The 19,486-nt window shown below is 48.3% G+C and overlaps 1 protein-coding gene across 1 annotated transcript in view; it reads right to left on the bottom strand.

The window, feature by feature from the left end:
* Positions 1 to 19,273, bottom strand: part of ENDOD1 (endonuclease domain containing 1) — a 24,122-nt gene extending 4,849 nt beyond the window's left edge. The window contains exon 1 of the mRNA XM_015411045.1: positions 18,644 to 19,273. Coding sequence (XP_015266531.1) covers positions 18,644 to 18,955 — 312 coding nt within the window. The 5' untranslated portion in view covers positions 18,956 to 19,273. The remainder of the gene's footprint in view (positions 1 to 18,643) is intronic.
* Between the last annotated feature and the right edge of the window lie 213 nt (positions 19,274 to 19,486).

The following is a 19,486-nucleotide window of genomic DNA, read 5'->3' as shown; positions in this document are numbered from 1 at the left end:
CCCCCCCGCAGAATAAGAGGCACTTAATGCTTTGTTTCAAAAAACTACTGCTTTTCTATAGCTAGCACTGGTTCCACAGGACTCCTGTGTCTTCATTCAAGAGAGCGTGAATGTGAACTAATGAATCCAACTGGTAAATGGTATCCAATTGTGGATAAGTTAACCTTTGAGTCTTTTGATTGGAAAGCGATTAGTGCAGCACAATACTCATTGTTATTGATAAGCTAGCAAACTTCTATCAGTATTTGAGTAAGTCAAATTGGAAGTCTGTATACACACTGACATATATATGAAAAATTGTTAAAATGTTGTTTGAGAACCTGTATTTATTTGTTATGTTATGAATTAAAATCTAATAAAATATTATGGTTAAAAAAAATTCAAGAGAGCGTGGCTCTTTCAGGGCAAAGAAAGGACTGATTAATTGTAAAACTCCCCAGAATTCTTAGGCATTTTGGAACTGTTGTCGAAGGCTTTCACGGCCGGAATTCATTCGCTGTTGTAGATTTTCCAGGCTGTATAGCCATACAATGGCCATACAGCACGGAAAATCTACAACAACTAATTTTGGAATCGGTCGCATTGCATCGGCTGTATCAGACATTAACACAGAACTGGTTATTAAGGCCAACCCCAACAGTAGAGCAGTTTGCAAGCTTTTGAGTTCTCCAGAAATCTTTACCTTGGCTGGATGTTTAAAGTGGGTGGGGGCAGAGAGAACAAATGTCTTAATCCGTCCTCTTAAAGCCTAGTCCCAAAAACTTGCACACTTGTTTTGTGTCATTTCGGTTTGTCCTCCCAAAAAGGTATTCCAGTGTGGTGTAGTGTTTAAGAGTGCTGAACTAGGATCTGAGAGACCCAGGACTGAATCCCCACACCTGCCATGGAAGCTCACTGGGTGACCTCAGGCCAGTCACCATCACTCTCAGCCTAACCTACCTCACAGGGTTATTGTAAGGACAAAATGGAGGGGAGGAGAATGGTGTCAGCTGCTCTGGGTGCCCATTGAGGAGAGAGGCAAGGTGTAAATAAAGTAAGTAAATAAATATCCTGGGGCTTGTTTTCTGATCCAGGCATTAAGAACATAAGAGACGCCAATGTTGGATCAGGCCAAAGGCCCATCCAGTCCAACACTCTGTGTCACACAGTGGCCAGAAATACCAGTGCCATCAGGAGGTCCAGCAGTGGGGCCAGGACATTAGAAGCCCTCCCACTGTTGACCCCCCCCCCAAGCACCAAGAAGACAGAGCATCACTTGCCCCAGAGCCCCTAGCTATACCTTGTGGCTAATAGCCACTGATGGACCTCTGCTCCATATGCTTATCTAATTCCCTTTTGAAGCCGTCCATGCTTGTAGCTGCCACCACTTCCTGTGGCAGTGAATTCCATGTGTTAATCACTCTTTGGGTGAAGAAGTACTTCCTTTTATCCGTTCTAACCCGACCGCTCTGCAGTTTCATGGAGTGCCCACGAGTTCTTGTATTGTGAGAAAGGGAGAAAAGTACCTCTTTCTTTACCTGCTCTTTCCCATGCATAATCTTATAAACCTCGATCATGTCACCCCTTAGTCGTCTTTTCTCCAAGCTAAAGAGCCCTAAGCGCTTTAACCTTTCCTCATAGGGAAAGTGTTCCAACCCTTTTATCATTCGAGTTGCCCTTTTCTGCACTTTTTCCAAAGCTATAATATCCTTTTTAAGGTGTGGTGACCAGAATTGCACACAGTATTCCAAATGAGGTCTCACCATTGATTTATATAGGGGCATTATTATATTGGCTGATCTGTTTTCAATACCCTTCCTAATAATCCCCAGCATAGCATTGGCCTTCTTTATTGCAGTCACACACTGTCTCGACATTTTCAGTGAGTTATCTACTACAACTCCAAGATCTCTCTCTTGCTCAGTCTCTGCCAGTTCAGACCCCATCAATGTGTATTTATATTTAGGATTTTTGGCTCCAATGTGCATCACCTTGCACTTGGCCACATTGAACCCCATTTGCCATGTTGACGCCCACTCGCCCATCCTTGACAGATCCCCTTGGAGTGCCTCACAATCCTCACTGGTTTTCACCACCCTGAACAACATTGTGAGCATCTACCCCAAGGGGAACAGAATACAATATATGGTTATTACCCGAAACCCATTTACGGGAAAATTATACTATAATGCTATCGTTCGTGTGAAATTATAATAAACCTAAGAGAAGATTGTGTCCTGACCTGGATAGCCCAGGCTAGCCCAATCTCATCAGACCTCGGAAGCTAAACAGCCCTGGTTAGTACATGGACGGGAGACCACCAAGGAAGTCCGGGGTTGCTACGCGGAGGCAGGCAATGGCCAACCACCTCTGAACGTCTCTTGGGTGGGAGGTCACCAAGGAAGTCCGGGGTTACTACGCAGAGGCAGGCAATGGCCAACCACCTCTGAACGTCTCTTGGGTGGGAGGTCAACAAGGAAGTCCGGGGTCGCTACACAGAGCCAGGCAATGGCAAGCCACCTCTGAATGTCTCTTGGGTAGGAGGTCAACAAGGAAGTCCAGGATTGCTACACAGAGCCAGGCAATGGCCAACCACCTCTGAACATCTCTTGGATGGGAGATCACAAAGGACGTCCAGGGTCGCTATGCGGAGGCAGGCAATGGCCAACCACCTCTGAACGTCTCTTGGGTGGGAGGTCACCAAGGAAGTCCAGGATTGCTACACAGAGCCAGGCAATGGCAAGCCACCTCTGAACGTCTCCTGGATGGGAGACCACTAAGGAAGTCCAGGGTCGCTATGCGGAGGCAGGCAATGGCCAACCACCTCTGAGCCTTTGTTGGATGGGAGACCACCAAGGAAGTCCGGGGTTGCTACACAGAGCCAGGCAATGGCGAACCCACCTCTGCTTGTGTTTTGCCTTGAAAACCCTTTGGGGATGCCATGTGTCTGTTGCAACTTGATGACGCTTTCCACCGCCAAGAGGAGTTTGTAAAAATTGTGTTTTGTTTCCTGTTTTCCATAAGGAAGAATGGAGAGTTGAAACATGTCAACAATTCTGGGGAACTGTGTATCCAAATTGCTAGTAAGTTGTTTTCTTGTATCAACAGGATGCGCCCTCTCGGCGATAGGGTTTTTTTTGGCCATCTTCCACCACAACCATCTCCATTTTCGTGGCTGCACTTTAAATCCGGCAAATTAGGGGTATTCTTGACATTGCTGCGAGAGCGATGCCTCATATGCGTGACCTCATTAACACATGGGTCTCTGTCATGTCCTTTTAATTATTTGAAACAAAACTGTAGAACAGCTCATTTAATGCAAGAGCCAGCCCCTTATGACTACGTAAAGCAATTTTCAGTTGTCAAAGTGGCTATAATAAAGCATATTGTATTTCCACAAAATTACCCCCCATACCTTTAATTTTCAAGAGAGACTGAACGTGCTTGGGTCTTTGCTCTACCCAGAATCCTCACTGAACCACACATATTTAAGGACCCAATGACAAGACTGACGAAACCACCTTTCCGATCATATTTTTGTGTGTGTGAAGCTGCGTTTTCTTCCTATACTCAAGGGTCCCTGAAAGAGGAATAACCCACACCAAACAAATGGCCGCCCGCCAAATGAATGTGTGTGTTGTTCTTCAGTTCCTTCCCTCAACTGCTTCTTGGATCATGGTGGCTTCTTACTGAACCGCCAGGTTACAAAGTTGTAGAGGCAAAAGAGTCTATCGGTGGCGGGATGCCCCTCCTAACAGTTCTGCCAAGATCTAGAATGAATAAGACCAAGCTCTTTTGTTCACAGTCCCTCATTCCCCATCTGCCATTATTTTTCCACTTCCTTCCTGGATGGCAGCACCCAGCCCTACTTCCTCCTTGGTTCCTCCTTTCTTCATGTCACATCTCTCGGCCAGCTCTTAACCATTCATGTAGCCTGTCTTTCCAAATTCCATGTGCCCCACATAACCCCCTCCTGACCGTGTGCACAAGTTTCTTCAGAGAGCCCTTTCCCTTCACCCTGATATTCACCTATCTTTCCCCGTTTCATGGCCTATTCTGCTTTCCCCCTTCAGCCTGCCTTGCCACTGCGATCCCTGCCTTTTTGAGTCTCAGCCTCCCACCCCCCTGTTCTCAAGGTGTCCCATAGAGCTACTTCCCCACCAAACTGACAACTTCCTCTGCCTTCATAGAAGATGGACTGCGAACATTCTGCCAACTTCCTTCCCTAACTGTCTGGAATTCTCATAAATGATATCCCATGCACCTGATCACCTTAATAAAGGGGTGGTGGAAGCGTCACTTCCCCAAGCTCCATTGAGAGGGCTCTGTGACTCAGTGGTATAGCACCCATTTTGTATGCAGAAGGTCCCCAGTTTGATCCCTGGCATTTCCATCTAAAAGTCTCAGGTAAGTAGACAAAAGACCTCTACCTGAGATCTTGGAGAGCCACTTGCAACCAGAATAGACAGTACTGACTTTGATAGAACAAGGAGTTGATTCAGTAGAAGGCAGCTTCATGCAAGTGACACAATATGCCATTATCAACATGGGTCAAGTCCCAAGGTTTCTCAAATCATTTTGATAGGGAGAGGTTATCATCTGCCAAAATGTTGTTTATCTCTTGAGTCACAGTAAGGAATGCTTCTCTTCCACAGGCATCCAGGATCAGAATATCTCATTCAGACTGCATTCTTAGGAATGCTTCACCCAGGGTCTGTTAACATGCTTTACATGTTTACATGATCTGGCTAGGATACTGGTTGATTCAAAGGTCAACCTACACTGAAATTCAGAGCAAGGGATCAACAACCTACCGGTCTTCGAAAGTCCATTTGCATAACTGAAACTATACCACCTACCTCTACTGATAATTGACATGTTGATCCACAAAGTTCCTGCAGCCCAAACACTGGCTGTTGCAAGTCCCTTCTTAGGAAATGGCACTCACGAGGCCTCACAATAAATTGTAAAAATACAAACGAACACCCTGTGGAGTTGCTCTAGCGCACTGACATAAACTGGCACATGGTTTGTGCTTGAATTCCTGACAACCGTTCGCCTCTATCGTTCCCCTTTCTGTAAAGCATCTCTAAGATGCCTTTCAGTCCAATAAATATCTTTGTCTGCCATTCCCTCCACCTACTGGTTATGGTAGCATCCGCCTTAACTTAAAGATTTCCTTTTTAACAAGCCACATTTGGCTCCCGAGCCATAGGACAGAAACCCCTGGCTTAAGGATTCGCCCAACTGTACATATGAACGAACGCAAAGCCAGTGAGGCGACGTTGAAGTCTCCATGAGGTCTCACTATCACACAGTGAGTGCCGCAGTCACGGGTGTAATGGTTTGAATTCTCAAAACCATAACTGGAATGTGCAAAGTCCCCCTTGTGGCACTGCTTAATTTTTTTTTTTTAAGGCTGTGCCAGCATGGAAGCTGTAGGCTGGCCCTATTCCACTGGAAATGGCTGGCGTTTATTATGCATTCTGGCAAGAACCGGAGTACTTATTGTCAACCCATCTCCAGGGGTTGAGGCTATGATTATTTATTTTTTTATTTATTTGATTTATACCCCACCCTCCCCACCAAGGCGGGCTCAGGGCAGCTTACATAAAATGCATATATAAAGTATAGTTAAAACATACATAAACAATCAGTTGCTCATCTTCCTAAGGTGCCTAATAGTTATTAAACTATTTAAGTTTTCTTTGTATGAAAACCACCGATAATTTCACAAACTCCTAACCAATGCTCCCTCTAAGCTGTGGAGTCCTGTGAGCAAAAATGCTACTTTGTGAGCTACTGGCATTAAAGTTGTGAGCGAGCGATTTGGCTACTGCGTAGATTAGTGTGCTCTGGAGCAGTCCTTCCTGAGCGAAGGCAAAAACGGGTGAGCTGGAGGCTAGAAAAACTGTGAGCTAGCTCACACTAACTCAGCTTAGAGGGAACACTGCTCCTAACATATCTAACTTATGTAGCTCCCCCTACCAACACGCCCCCCCAATAATTTAGCCCTTTCTTCCACCCCTTAACCTCTCCTCATGGTGTGATTTTTTTTTAATGTAACTTAATAATTTTTTGATTGCTGTAAATGCAGCCAAAACTCAAACTGCACCTATCCTTTTACGGCATCTATTAAAAGGTGCATACTCATGAAAGAAAAGAGAAGGAAATGGCACTCTTCAAAGGGTCAGAGACCCATGCCCAGAAGTGTTATATGTGCCATGGCAGAAACTGGGTCTTTCCAGCTTCGGACACAGCGATGGCTCAGGAGAATTTGCGAGTAAGAACACCTCTATAAGCCAAACACCTCTAAAAGCAGTCACGGAAGAAGCCTATTCGGATCAGAGCCACAGCACCATGGCAGTTAACGCGTTTCCCATGTGGTTTTCCCGACGTCAGCTGTCAGTGTTCCCTCTAAGCTGTGTTAGTGTAAGCTAGCTCGCAGTTCTTTAGCCTCCGGTTCACACATTTTTGTCTCCGCTCAGGGAGGATGGCTCCAGAGCACTGTTCCCTCTAAGCTGAGTTAGCGTGAGCTAGCTCACAGTTTTTTAGCCTCCGGCTCACACATTTTTGTCTCAGCTCAGGGAGGTGGGCTCCAGAGCACACTAATTTCTGCAGTAGCCAAAGTGCTCACTCACAACTTTAATGCCAGGAACTCACAAAGTAGGATTTTTGCTCATAAGACTCCACAGCTTAGAGGGAACATTGCTCCAGAGCAAACTAATTTATGCAGTTGCCAAATAGCTCGCTCACAACTTTAACGCCAGCGGCTCACAAAGTAGAATTTTTGCTCACGAGACTCCACAGTTTAGAGGGAGCACTGGCTGTCCCCCTATTTCTATTTGTCCCATGGCACATACGGGCATTTGTATGTTTCCTTCCTGTTGGGCTGATAGCATCTCCAAGTATGTAATCAAGAAAAGGGGGGGGGGAGATGAATCACCCTTTGCTCCAGCACCACAGTGGCCACCTCCTCGCCTTGTGTTTGTGGCTCTTTATTTAAAAATGCAGGTGTCGACTGGGGATCTCCTAGAGAGGCGGCCAGCTTGGCCCTCCAATTACATCCTGCCGTTTGCCAATCAAGAGACGGCCGATGCAACGGCCCTTCTCAAACACCTGTTTGCCAAGGGTACCACCTGTAAATAAACGCCACACCTGCTATTACAAAGACATCTCCACAATGTTCTCCGTGCCTTTCTTGTCACCGAATGCCGGGGCTGTTTACATCACAAAATCTTCTCGATTGCTGCAGTTGCTTAGCGACTGGCCGACTGTTCGGCGGTTGCCTAGCGACCATGCTCCACGCACACCTTTCCTCCCGCCTCCTGCCAAATGCCTGAGCGAGGCAATGGCGAGTGGCAAGCAGCTATGATGGGTGTCATGCCTCTAATTCCAAACAAATGACTGATAATACATTTGGGACAGGTCCAGTGTACCAAGTTAAGTTGCTGCTAGCCTGTTCTGTTCCAAGCCTGCACAATTCATGCATTCTGCCAAATGTAGCCCATCAGTGGGCTTTAGTTAGCTGCCTGTGTTTGCAAGAATTGTGCAGAAGGGCAAGCATCTGGAAAGCCACAATACATGGCTGGTGGGATGCAGGGCCTTTGGTGCAGGGTTCCCCAACACGGTGCTCATGGGTGCCAAGAGAAAGAAAGACCCTCTCTGCAACTTTGCTACCATGTTCAGTTTTCTGCATTCGGTGAAAAAGATGATGTCTGTTTGTACCTCTGCACGTTTCTTCACAAGGTTGATGGATCTCCGTTCTGTGTGGCTAAACGTGGTGCCTTCCATGGAGATAGATCAAGATAGGTTAGTCTGTCTGCAGCAGCAGAAAAGAGCAAGAGCCCAGCAGCACCTTAAGGACTACCAAAATCTGTGGCAGGGTAGGCGCTGGACTCTTGCTCTTTTCTACTGCTACAGACTGACTAACACGGCTACCCATCCTGAACTGTCTCCCTGTAGCTGGATGTTGCTACACATCAGCCATTCCAATGACAGGGCACTGGCACCTACAGATATTTCTGGGCCGTAACAGAGCCACCCTAAGGAGCCAGATGCAGGCAGGACTCCCAAGCATGCATCTACCTCGTGTCCTATCACATTTATGCTTTTCTGCTTCCTTTGTGGTGTTTGCAGCCCCAAACACTGTGGCAAAACTGAACCCACCTTCAGTGTTCAATTTCTCTCTCAGTTTATGGGGGGGTAGCCCCAACATAGATAGCTCAGGCTAGCCAGATCTTGACAGAACTTGGCAATTTCTTACAAAGGTCAGGTGGTGGTGGTGGTGGTGGTGGGTTACTCGAGAGAAAAAGGGAAAGCATCTCCAGGTGTTGGGAAAACCTTGGGAGAGCAGGGTGGAACAGGGTCTTCAGGCCAGAGCGCCCATTCCGCCACACCCCTCTCATCGCAACCAGCTGCAGCTTGGAAGCGCTCTAAAATTACCACCTGAATGGAAGATTTCAAAGAAGAGATGGCAACAGCCTTCAGGGAAGATCTGTCCCGACAGCTAAGTTCTTGGAAGTAAGACTTCAAGTGACGACTGTTTATCCTTTTCATACTGTCAATAAGTGCAAAGCAGTTTTTCATCCTTCGTTCCACTGGCCCTCGAAAACAACCCTGTAAGGAAGGTAGACGACCGTTGCGGACATTTTACAGATGTGGAACGAAGGCTAAAAGAGAGAGATAACTCGCTTAGGGGCAGACACTGGGCCTCAACCTCTAGCTCTGACCTCTCCATGCACTGGCTCACAGTAGGAGGCACACCACCGAAACCACAACACGGAGCCACCGCTGGTTTTCCAGAGATGTTGAAACAGCTGGGAGATGAGTGTGAGCCAGCTAGTTAGAGGAGTATGGAAAAAGGCTGGGCGGCTGAGCACCGGAGTGTACTCAAGGCACTTATTAAGGATGTTTTGGATTCCAAAGGAAAGACGTAATGCACTCAAAAAGGCTGGAATTAAGGAACGCTTGGAATACCCGCCTAGGGTTGCCACCTTCGCCTTCTGTGTGCTTCACAGCTGTGCGGCTGATCAAAGTCAAGCTGTCGGCATAGCAACACAAAGGGAGGGGGAAACTACCTGCTAAATTCTTTCCTGTCATGCTGCTGTTAAAAAAAAAACCCTGCCAGAAGAGAGAAAAAAGTAGCAACCCAATAATTCATAAACCCAGTATACAAACAGAGTGGTGTGGTTAGTGTCAGAATAGGATCTGAGTTCAGATCCCCTCTGCCACAAAAGCTTACTGGGTGGGTAACCTTGGGCCAGTCACTCTCTCTCTCTGCCATGCCTACCTTGCAGGGCTGTTATTGTGGAGATAAAGTGGAAGAAGGGAGAACAATAGTGTAAGTTGCTTTAGGTCCACATTGGGCAGAAAAGCAGAATATAAATAAATACAGTGATAAAGAAGTACCACATAACAATCACCGAGCTCATGGTCTTACCAGTTCTGTGCTTGGTGGCCAACCAGCGGCCAACCAGCGGTAACTAGGAAACCAATGAGGGCAACACAGTCCTTTCCTGTCACACGTCCCCATTATGTGGTATTCCAGGCTATACTGCCTCTTAACATGGAGGCTGTATTTAGACACCCTGCCTAATAGCTACTGTTAGGCTCATCCCCTATAAAACTGCCTAATCCTTTTTTTAAAAGCTATCAAAACCCATGACCGTCACCTCAATAAAGGATTTTTCGGTAATGAAGCAGGTGATACATAGATGTGTGTGTAGCCAAACAGGAATGCAGTCAAGGGCTCCATTTCTTTCCACTGTTGCTTTGTTATCTAATGGGCAGTGGGTACCAGATGTTCTCCTTTTTGTCTACAGTCTCCTGACCTATGTTCTTGATCACACGGCTATTAAAAATTCATACACGATACTCCTTCTCAAGGATAAGAAGGAAGGTGTGTGGGGTTTTTGGACACTGGAGTGCCAATTGGCACAGAAAGACCTGACTAGCCCTCCCAGGTATCTGCTTTGTAACCTTCTGGCCTAACTCCACATTAGGTTTTACATGAGTCCTCCATGGGGACTTTCAGCCAGATGTTGGGTGTGAGCTCCCTGCTGGGAACTCAATTGTCAAGTGTGACCTGATGTGGACTGGGACCAGGGCATGTGAGAAGAAGGGGTTCCTGTCTTCCCACCCACACAGTTTTCCGGACCCAAAATGGACTGAGGTAGCAAGAATTTCTCCATTAGGAGGGTTCTTGTGTACTGATAAGCTACACCTGTACCTGCCAACAGGGCAAACCACCCTAGGGCTGTTTTGGATTGGGAAAACTGTGCTGGTGGGAAGGTGGGAGTCCCTTCTTCCCACATGTTGTGGTTCCGATCTGAATCGGGACTCCGCACGCTAGAGAACTAGAGGAGAAGTCACAGCTAACATTTGACTAAAAGTCTGTTCTGGACATGCGTAAAACATATAGTTAGGCCCTCAGCCACAGATACTCCTCCTGCCCCTAATTTTTGACATGGCTGACCTAGCTGGTATGGTATAACAGTCAAGAGTGAGACTAGGAGATGGGGAAGGCCTGAGTTCAAACCCCCATTTTTCCATGAAGTATAACATGTGACCTTGGGCCAGTCATATTCTCTCACCTCAACCTATCTCATAAGGTTGTTGTGAGGATAAAACGGGGGTAAACGAGAAAGGTGTAAGTTGCCCTGAACTCCTCAGAAGAATGAAAGGATACAAACACAACAAAGATAAACATAGTTAAGTGTTAAGGCCTACCACAGGGACCTCTACTTTCAGAATACTTCAGCCCCACAGGCCAATTCCACACAGGTGATTAGCTCCAGGTTAGATGCTTTAGGGAAGTGGAGTTTCTCCCCTGCTTCCCCACCGTATTGTTGTGCTTCTGTGACCTCCTAAAACTTTGCTTCCTTTTTGGCAACCTTTCCTAAACCTGTTTTTTACTGTGATGTTTTGGGTAAGACCATAGGCGTAATCTTCGTGGGGGCGGCGGGGCTTCAGCCCCCGCCGAAATTTTCAGGAAGGTACTCAGCCTCCCCCGGGAGCCACCCTTGCTCCTAGCAAAGCAATGCCTCTGGCCCAGCCCCAGCCCCCCCCCGGGAAATTGGAAAGTCTACACCCTTGGGTAAGACTGCAAACCTTGGCTGGCTACCGTGTGGGCAGGAAAGTCTGCCGTTTACCCTGCCCCTGTGGTGGCCACGTCCTCTCCCATGGGGTGTGTGTGTGTGTGTGTGTCCTTTATTGGATGGTTTATCAGCAACTGACATATCAGTATTGTTATGCCCTTCCCAGAGACATTTGTCTGTCCCCTTCTGCCCCAGCCCAAAAGACGTCCGGCTGTCCTCGACCAGAGCCAGGGCCTTCTCAGCCCTGGCTCCTACCTGGTGAAACTCCCTGGCAAATAACATCCATGCCCTGCGAGACCTAATGCAGTTCCACAGGGCTTGCAAGGCACAGATGTTCTGCCATGCTTTTGGTTGAGGACAGTGGCCGGTACCATCCTATCTGGCACTCCCCCCCCCCACTTCCTCTCTACCACCCCCGTGAGACAAGGATATGATTTGAAATTCTGGTGTTTAGCACCATCTGAGAAGGTTTTAGTCATATTTGACTTAAGCTGTTGGAATTGTTTTATTAATTTATGAGTGTTTTTATCACACACACCCCCGAGTCCTGTGTATTCAGGGAAGAGTGGCCTATAAATTTTAATTATAAATAAATAAATATTGTCTTCTGCCAGCAGATGATGACAATTTTCTGTTTTGTCTGATTCCCACTGAATCATTCTCAGCAACTGTTCTTCCACTTCATTGGTTTATTGTTGACGTGTTCTGTTTTAATGGTTTATCAATCTTGTTTTAATGTTTTTATTATTTGCGCTGCCTTGGGGACCCTTGGTTGAGCAGAAAGGCAGATTTAAAATGCTTTAAATACAATAAATACACATAAATATTGGTAAGTCAGTTACTGTTGTTGTTTTTCCAAAAAAGGCTCCCTCCTGTAGTGTGTGTGGGTATGGCTGTCATGGGGACAGGGCATGGAAAATGCGGGGAAACCTACAATACAGAAGTCTTGCTTCTCCTGTCTTGATGTGGCACTCATAGCAACCAGGAGGCTTCTACAGGGAAGCATCACCATGTGGAAAAAACCCAAATCACATATTACATACATGATCCCCCCCTTGATCTTATTTGGGCCCCTTCAATTAACACTTTCACAATTCTATAGAACAAAAGTCCTACTAGACTATTTACCTCATCCCTGGGCCTACCTTTAAACATGCTCTTCAAGACAAAGGTTGAGTTCAGGGGCACCTTTAAGAACACTTTTAAGACCACTCTTCTAGGATATTATTGCCCTCTAAGGACTTATCAAAGTCCCTCAGGTATGACTGTTCTCTGTACAGGACACGCCATCTTCCCCTGTTAGACCAAATTAGACCAGTTGATCAAGGTGGAGTGGGTGACTAGTGGACAAATTACTGGGCACATCTGCCTAGTCATTAAACAGGGACCAGCGTATTACAACAGATAATAGCGCTGAACTTAAAAGATCCGAAATCAGGCTTGGCCCACACATGTACGTGAGTCACCGGATTTCTCAGCCTTTGATTACTGCACTCTGGGGGCTGCTTCCTATTACAGGTATGTTATGATTTCTCGGCACTTTGTCATGGAATGTGTGAGGTGATTCCACTAAGAAGAAGCAGTGCCTTTGAGATGATATGGAGGCTTGCCCCATCCGCACATCTAAGTCATCCATAGAAGTCTTGGCCAAATTAGACACGACAGCATCCTTGTGTTGGCCACAAGGGCACCACCACATCTAATTTCTTCCTCAGTTATCAAGCAAGTCTTCCGGTACACGTGAACCAGCAAAGATCTACTGTGCTTTTTTCAGGCCGCCACCGTCTCCCAGCCCAACGGATCAATGCAAAAATAAACATGAGAAATCAGTTTCCGTGCTGAAATCTGCTATAGAAATAATAAAGCATGTTCCTTGTTCTGCAAACACACACACACACAAACACCCTTCAGAATTTTAACTGTACCCAGCTCTTGAAACATTTTGAAATATTTACCTGGCAACTCTGCCAGACACACCTTTCCCTCCTGGCCGGCTAAAATCTCTTCCACAATCATCTCAAACCGCCACACCCCAAACGATCCACACTGACAAGACTGCAGTTTCAGTCCCATATCCAGTGACAAAATGGCTGCTGTCCACAGTGCCCTGAGTGAGGCAGCTGACAGAGATGTCAGGGGAGCTTTGGGAATTTGTTCGACACATCAAACTGTGCCTCTTCTTGGCTTCGCTCCTCCATGGCCTTGCCAGAAAAAAATAACTTTTCCCACTCAGAACTTTGCCAGTATCTCATGCCTCCCTTTATAACCAAGCACCTCTAATACGGTGGCACAAAACAGAACATCATCTGGCATCAGAATATGCTTCAAACTGCTTGAATGGCCACCAGGCCCAACAATAATGCCTCCCTTAAAGACTCCCGTAAACCTCCCTGTTGAAGAGGACCAACGGCACTACAAAGGGATGCATTTGTATGCGGAAGAATAGCTGACATTTCTCCCGCCCCTTTCCCTAATTCATTTTGGCCTGAAGTCTCTTTTCTGTTTTGAGCAGAAGACTGTTTGTACTGCGAGGGCCAGTCAGGGCAGAGGCTGGCACAAGCTTCACTTCCCCAGGGAGGCAGCCTCCCCCTCCCCCCCTGTGAGAACTGTGGATCCTGGGCAACGTTCCAGGGATTCCCCAGGCAGCTTATCAGGCAGGCCTCTGTGAGAAGATCAGGAAGGGTGAACAAGCTTCCAGCTCCCCCACTATAAGTGAGTTTCTCCTTGCAATGCACAGCGGTAGAGAGGACACATTTATGTGTTCGGCATAAATGCAAGACACAAATGAGCTGAATACACAGGAAGCTGCCTTATACCGAATCAGTCCTTTGGGGTCAGTACTGGCTGATTCTGCATTGGCTTTTCCCAATGAAGAAGAAGAGATTGGATTTATAACCCGCCCTTCACTACCCAAAGGTGTCTCAGAGCGGCTTACAAACTCCTTTCCCTTCCCCTCCCCACAACAGACACCCTGTGAGGTAGGTGGGGCTGAGAGAGCTCTTGACAGAAACTGCTCTTTTTCAAGAACAGCTCTTATCAGAACTACGGCTTGCCCAAGGTCATCCAGCCAGGTGCAAGTGGAGGAGTGGGGAATCAAACCCGGTTCTCCCAGATTAGAGTCCGCGCACTTAACCACTACACCAAACCTTGGAACAGAAATTCCCCTCTGCACTGCATCCTGCTTTCACTTCCTTTGATTATCGGGTTTTATGGTAGCTTCCACACTCCACACCACTTTCGAGTACTTTGATCATCGGATTTTATGGTAGCTTCCACACTCCACACCACTTTGATCATCGGATTTTATGGTACCTTCTGCTTAGATTTATGGATGTTTTATGGCCGTTCAGGGGTGACTTTGCAGTCAGTACGGCACCGAGGTATTTGAATGTGTTTTTGAGCTGCACTTTTTCATGCTAGATGCAGAATTGCCCATTGTCTAGTCATACTGGCAGCAGCTCTCCAGGGTCTCAGGCTGAGGTCTTTCACGTCACTCACTACCTGATCCTCAACTGTATATGCCAGGGACTGAACGTGAGACATTTAGCATGCAAAAGCAGAGGCTTTTTCACTGAGCCATGGCCCCTCCAGAACTACAGGGAGACCAAACAGCAAGAATATGCCACCAAGATCTTGGAACAGCACGCAGGGGTTCTGAAGTATACGTACAGAGGACTATTTATGTATATTCTGCTTATCTCCCCAACGCACCCCCAAACCACTTTACAACTTCATTCTCTCCTCCTTCGTTTTATCCTAACAACCACAGCGTGATGAGGCAGGTTAGGCCGAGAGTGTGTGACAGGCCAAAGGGCCACCCTGTGAGCTTCCCTGGCAGTGTGAGCATCTGAACCTGGGTCTCCTCGTTTCCCATCCCACACTGTAACCACTACACTTGGGCTGGCCTAGTAAACAAGCCGAAGCAGCAGAAGTAGCAAACCACAGGCTCAGTTGGAGAGATGAATTTTGCATGCAGAAGGTCCCGGCCTCAATCCGCACCATGTCCAGTGAAAAGACTCGTAGGCAGCGTTCCCTCTAAGCTGAGTTAGTGTGAGCTAGCTCACGGTTTCTTAGCCTCCGGCTCACACATTTTTGCCTTAGCTCAGGAAGGAGGGCTCTAGAGCAGACTAATTTATGCCGTAGCCAAATGGCTTGCTCACAGCTTTAAGGCCGGTTGCTCCCAAAGTAGCATTTTTGCTCACAGGACTCCACAGCTTAGAGGGAGCATTGCTCGTCGGTGGTAACGTGTACTTGGAAAGCGGCTCTAGACAAGCTTTGGGTTACATAAACCCATGAGACTGTCAGGCAAAGCAGGGAAAAAATATCTCTTTAATCTAGTTTTCTATATGGGAAGCGCCTGATTTGCACGTACTATAGGACCAAGGTTCGCTCTCTGGCATCACCCACCAAAATTATCCTGGTCTTTGGGAGAGATCCTAGAGAGGTGCCCCCAGATAGAGCAGAGCACATTGAACTAGAGGGACCAGTGGTCTAACTGGGTACAAGGCAGCTTCATGGAGAGGGCACTTTTTGTCAGAAGCAACATTCCCTCACCTGTGGTCTGATGTGGGCAGGCCCAGGTACATGGGGCACAATGGGCTTGAACTATGGCAACCATAGAGACAGAAGAAAGTGAGTCCAGTGGCACCTTTAAGACCAACAAAGTTTTACTCAAGGTATGAGCTTCCGTGTGCACAAACACTTCCTCAGATACAATGAAATGGGATTTACCAATCCATACCTATCAGGCATACAGCAAATAAGCACGCAGCATAATGAACATGTTTTAACAGATGCAAACAGGAATAACAAGCTAAGTTTATAAGGTCACCGTCGTTTGGATTTAATTCTGGGGAAATAAAACTTTGTTGGTCTTAAAGGTGCCACTGGACTCCAACTTTGTTCTACTGCTTCAGACCAACACGGCTACTCAACTGGATCTATAAACACAGACACAGATAGATAGCTTTTGGTGTAATTATGGGCTAGGGGGGGGATATGGCATGGTATAGCCTGATCTCGTCAGACTCTGGACGTTAAGCAGGGTTGGAACTTGGATGGGAGATCCACCAAGGAAGGCAATGGCCAACCACCTAAGTCTCACTTTTCTTGAAAGTCCCTTGCTGGGTTTGCCATAAGTCAGTTGTGACTTCACAGCACATATGTATGCAATCTTGGACTCTATACTGAAGTGGGAGTACACAGTTCCATCTTCTTGGTGCATTAAAAAAAACACCTAAAGTGACATCCCCAAACCCCATTACATTTCTTAAGGACTGGGATTATTTGATTAACAGAGCAACCTTAAGAACACTTTGCTGGGAGTAAGTCCGACGGAACAGACCTGCTTCGAATGGCACTTTTACAGTGCTGTCCTAAGCAATGCTCCCTGTAAGCTGTGGAGTCTTTTGTGCAAAAATTCTACGTTGTGAGCTACTGGCATTAAAGTTGTGAGCAAGCGATTTGGTGACTGCATAAATTACTTTGCTCTGGAGCCATCCTTCCAGAGCTGAGACAAAAATGTGTGAGCTGGAGGCTAAAAAACTGTGAGCTAGCTCACACTCACTCAGCTTAGAGGGAACACTGGTCCTAAGCATCCTATCTGGCAAAGGGAGCTTTGAGTCTCAAGAGCTCATACCCGCAAAATCTTGCTAGTCTCTCAGGTGCTGCTGGACTCGAATCCAGCTCTCCTGCTGCAGACCAACACGGGGCCCCCTCCAACGCTTCCTCTAAGCTATGGAGTCCTGTGAGCAAAAATTCTACTTTGTGAGCTACTGGCATTAAAGTTGTGAGTGAGCAAGTTGGCTACTGCATAAACTGCTTTGCTCTGGAGCCGTCCTTCCTGAGCGGAGACAAAAATGTGTGAGCCGGAGGCTAAAAAACCGTGAGCTAGCTCACACTAACTCAGCTTAGAGGGAACACTGGCCCCCTCTGAAATATCCTAAACAGAATTATACCCTTCTAAGACTATTGATTTCATTGGACTTCAAAGGGAGCAACTCTGCTTAGGATTGCACTGTACACGTACAACACAATAGCTGTGTGTTCATTTGCAAGCAGGAGGGGTTTGGGTTTTAAATCAAGATGTAAATGCATGTTACCCTCGCCTCCCGTCTCTCTCTTTCTTCCTTTCTAGATTTCCAAGTTGCCTTAGTGATTCCTCCCCCAGAAAAGGTAGGAAAAACTGACATATATCTTCTCTTCATCCCCCATCGTTTCTAAAGCCTCGTATTCTCTTATAATTATTCTGGCAGTTCTCTGAGGTGTATGTCACAGAACTTTAATTAATTTATCCACACAAAGAGCAACACTGTGCGGTTACAAAAAAAGGGGGGGGGATTGGCCGGGTGTGTGTGTAAAAATGTGAACAGCTTTTTTTTTTCTAAGTTGCCATGGAGTTTGGATTGGCTACAGTTCCCGCTGGGCCTCCCACTTTCCCTGGACTTGGCTACTACAGAATCTGCAAGAGGGTGCTCAGAGAGGGGGGGGGCTTGGCCTACGGGTTGCTGACTAACCCACCAGGAGGGGCTCTGGCTCAGTTTGGTGTAGTGGTTAAGTGTGCTGACTCTAATCTGGAAGAACAGGGTTTGATTCCCCACTCCTCCACTTGCACCTGCTGATGTGACCTTGGGCAAGCCGTAGCTCTGGCACAGCTGTTCTTGAAAAAGAGCAGTTTCTGTCAAGAGCTCTCTCAGCCCCACCTACCTCGCAGGGTGTCTGTTGTGGGGAGGGGAAGGGAAAGGAGTTTGTAAGCCGCTCTGAAACACCTTTGGGTAGTGAAGGGCGGGGTATAAATCCAATCTCTTCTTCTCTTCTTCAGAGCCACCCACTTTGAACCCAGAAGGTCTCGCAGCTTCAAATCCAGGCATCTCCAGGCAGAAGGATCAAGTGTGACCCCTAGAGAGCCACTGCCGGTTAGAGGAGACCGTACTGACTGGTCTGATTCAATATAAGGCAGTATATGGCTTCCTGTGTTCAAAAGTGATCACGTTGCTGTTCACCAAGTTTCTAGGAGAAGGGTTGTTGTTACTCAGGGGTCAAGCATCTTTGCTTGGCACACAGAGTGTCCCGGGTTCGATACCTGGCAGCTCCAGTCAAAGGTGATGTGAAAGACCTCTGTCTGAGGCACTGGAGAGCTGCTGCCAGTCAGAGTAGACAATACTGACCTTGCCAGGCCAATGGCCAGACACCGTTCCAGGCAGCCCTGTGTAATTTTACAGCCACATTTCCCCCACCCCAGCATAGTGCAGTGCTTAGGGTGTTGGGGCAGGGTCTTGGATAACCAGGCTCCAGTCCCCCTGTGCCCGGAAAATCTCGGCCCAGTCACACACTCTCAGCCAGACCTACCTCACGGGATTGTCGTGAGGATGGAGAAAGACGCACACTGCCCCCCCCCCCGAACTCCTTGGAGGGAGGGCGGAACAGAAACCAACCGAATAAACAAAGCACCCGCAGATTTCCCAGCCCAAGGGGTCCACCCTGCCTTCGGCTTCTTCGCCAGCCCCCTCGGGCCGCCGCCCCCCCCCCCCCCCGGTTTCCCCCCCCCCTCCCGCGGTTCTCCTCACCTGCGCTGCCACCAGCCAGTTCTCCTCCCCGCTCGGAGCCGCCTCGGTGTACTTGAACGCCGCATAGAGAGGGATCTTGTCCTGCGTGCTGTAGAGGGTGGCGAAGCGCGGCTCCTGCTTGTACTTCTGGCAGATTTTCACGTGCGAAGGCGGCCCGGGCAGCCCCTCGGGGGGGGGCTGGGCCAGGAAGAAGCCGTCGCACTCCGCAAAGCCCGCTTCCTCCGGGCCCACCACCCTGGCCTGGGCCAAGCCCGGGAAGGCCACGGCCAGCGCGCACAGCGCAAAGGCCAGCCGCATCTTGGGCACCAACATGGGGCGCGTCCCTTCTCTCTCTCTCTCTCTCCTCTCCGGGCACGGAGGTGACGGGCGGCGGCTGCTGCTGCTGGGTCTCTTCACAGGCGTGGAGGCGGCGGCGGCGGCGGCGGGAGCGGGGAGAGCAGCCAGATGGCGCGGCTGGGAATCCGAGGCTTGCTGCGCAGCCTTCGCGAGCCAGCCAAATGCGGCGCTGCGGCCGAGGCGCGCGTGAAATACCCTTTCCGCACGGCGCGGCGTCTTGTGAGCGCGGACACGTGAAGGGCCGCCTCGGTGACACACGCCGCAACCGCGCAGATCGGCGCTCTGCACATGCTCGGAGCCACGGCCAGAGGGAGAAGAGGAGGGGGGGCGGCGGTGAGAAATGCTTGGAGTGCTTTGGCGCCCGACGTCATCGGCTCAGCCCTATCTTTTGGCTCCCGGCCACCAGCCGCCGTCAGGATGGTTGAGGTGGGCGGGAGAGGCCGCCTGTGCGCGGGGGCCCCCCGGGGGGGGAAAGGGGGGGGGGGGGGGAGATGACTCGGCAAGAAT

Source organism: Gekko japonicus, unplaced genomic scaffold, assembly GCF_001447785.1.
Source record: "Gekko japonicus isolate JY-2015 unplaced genomic scaffold, Gekko_japonicus_V1.1 scaffold503, whole genome shotgun sequence".
Lineage (NCBI taxonomy): Eukaryota > Metazoa > Chordata > Lepidosauria > Squamata > Gekkonidae > Gekko > Gekko japonicus.
Note: the sequence above shows the minus strand (reverse complement) of the source record. Positions and strands in the feature narration are given on the sequence as shown.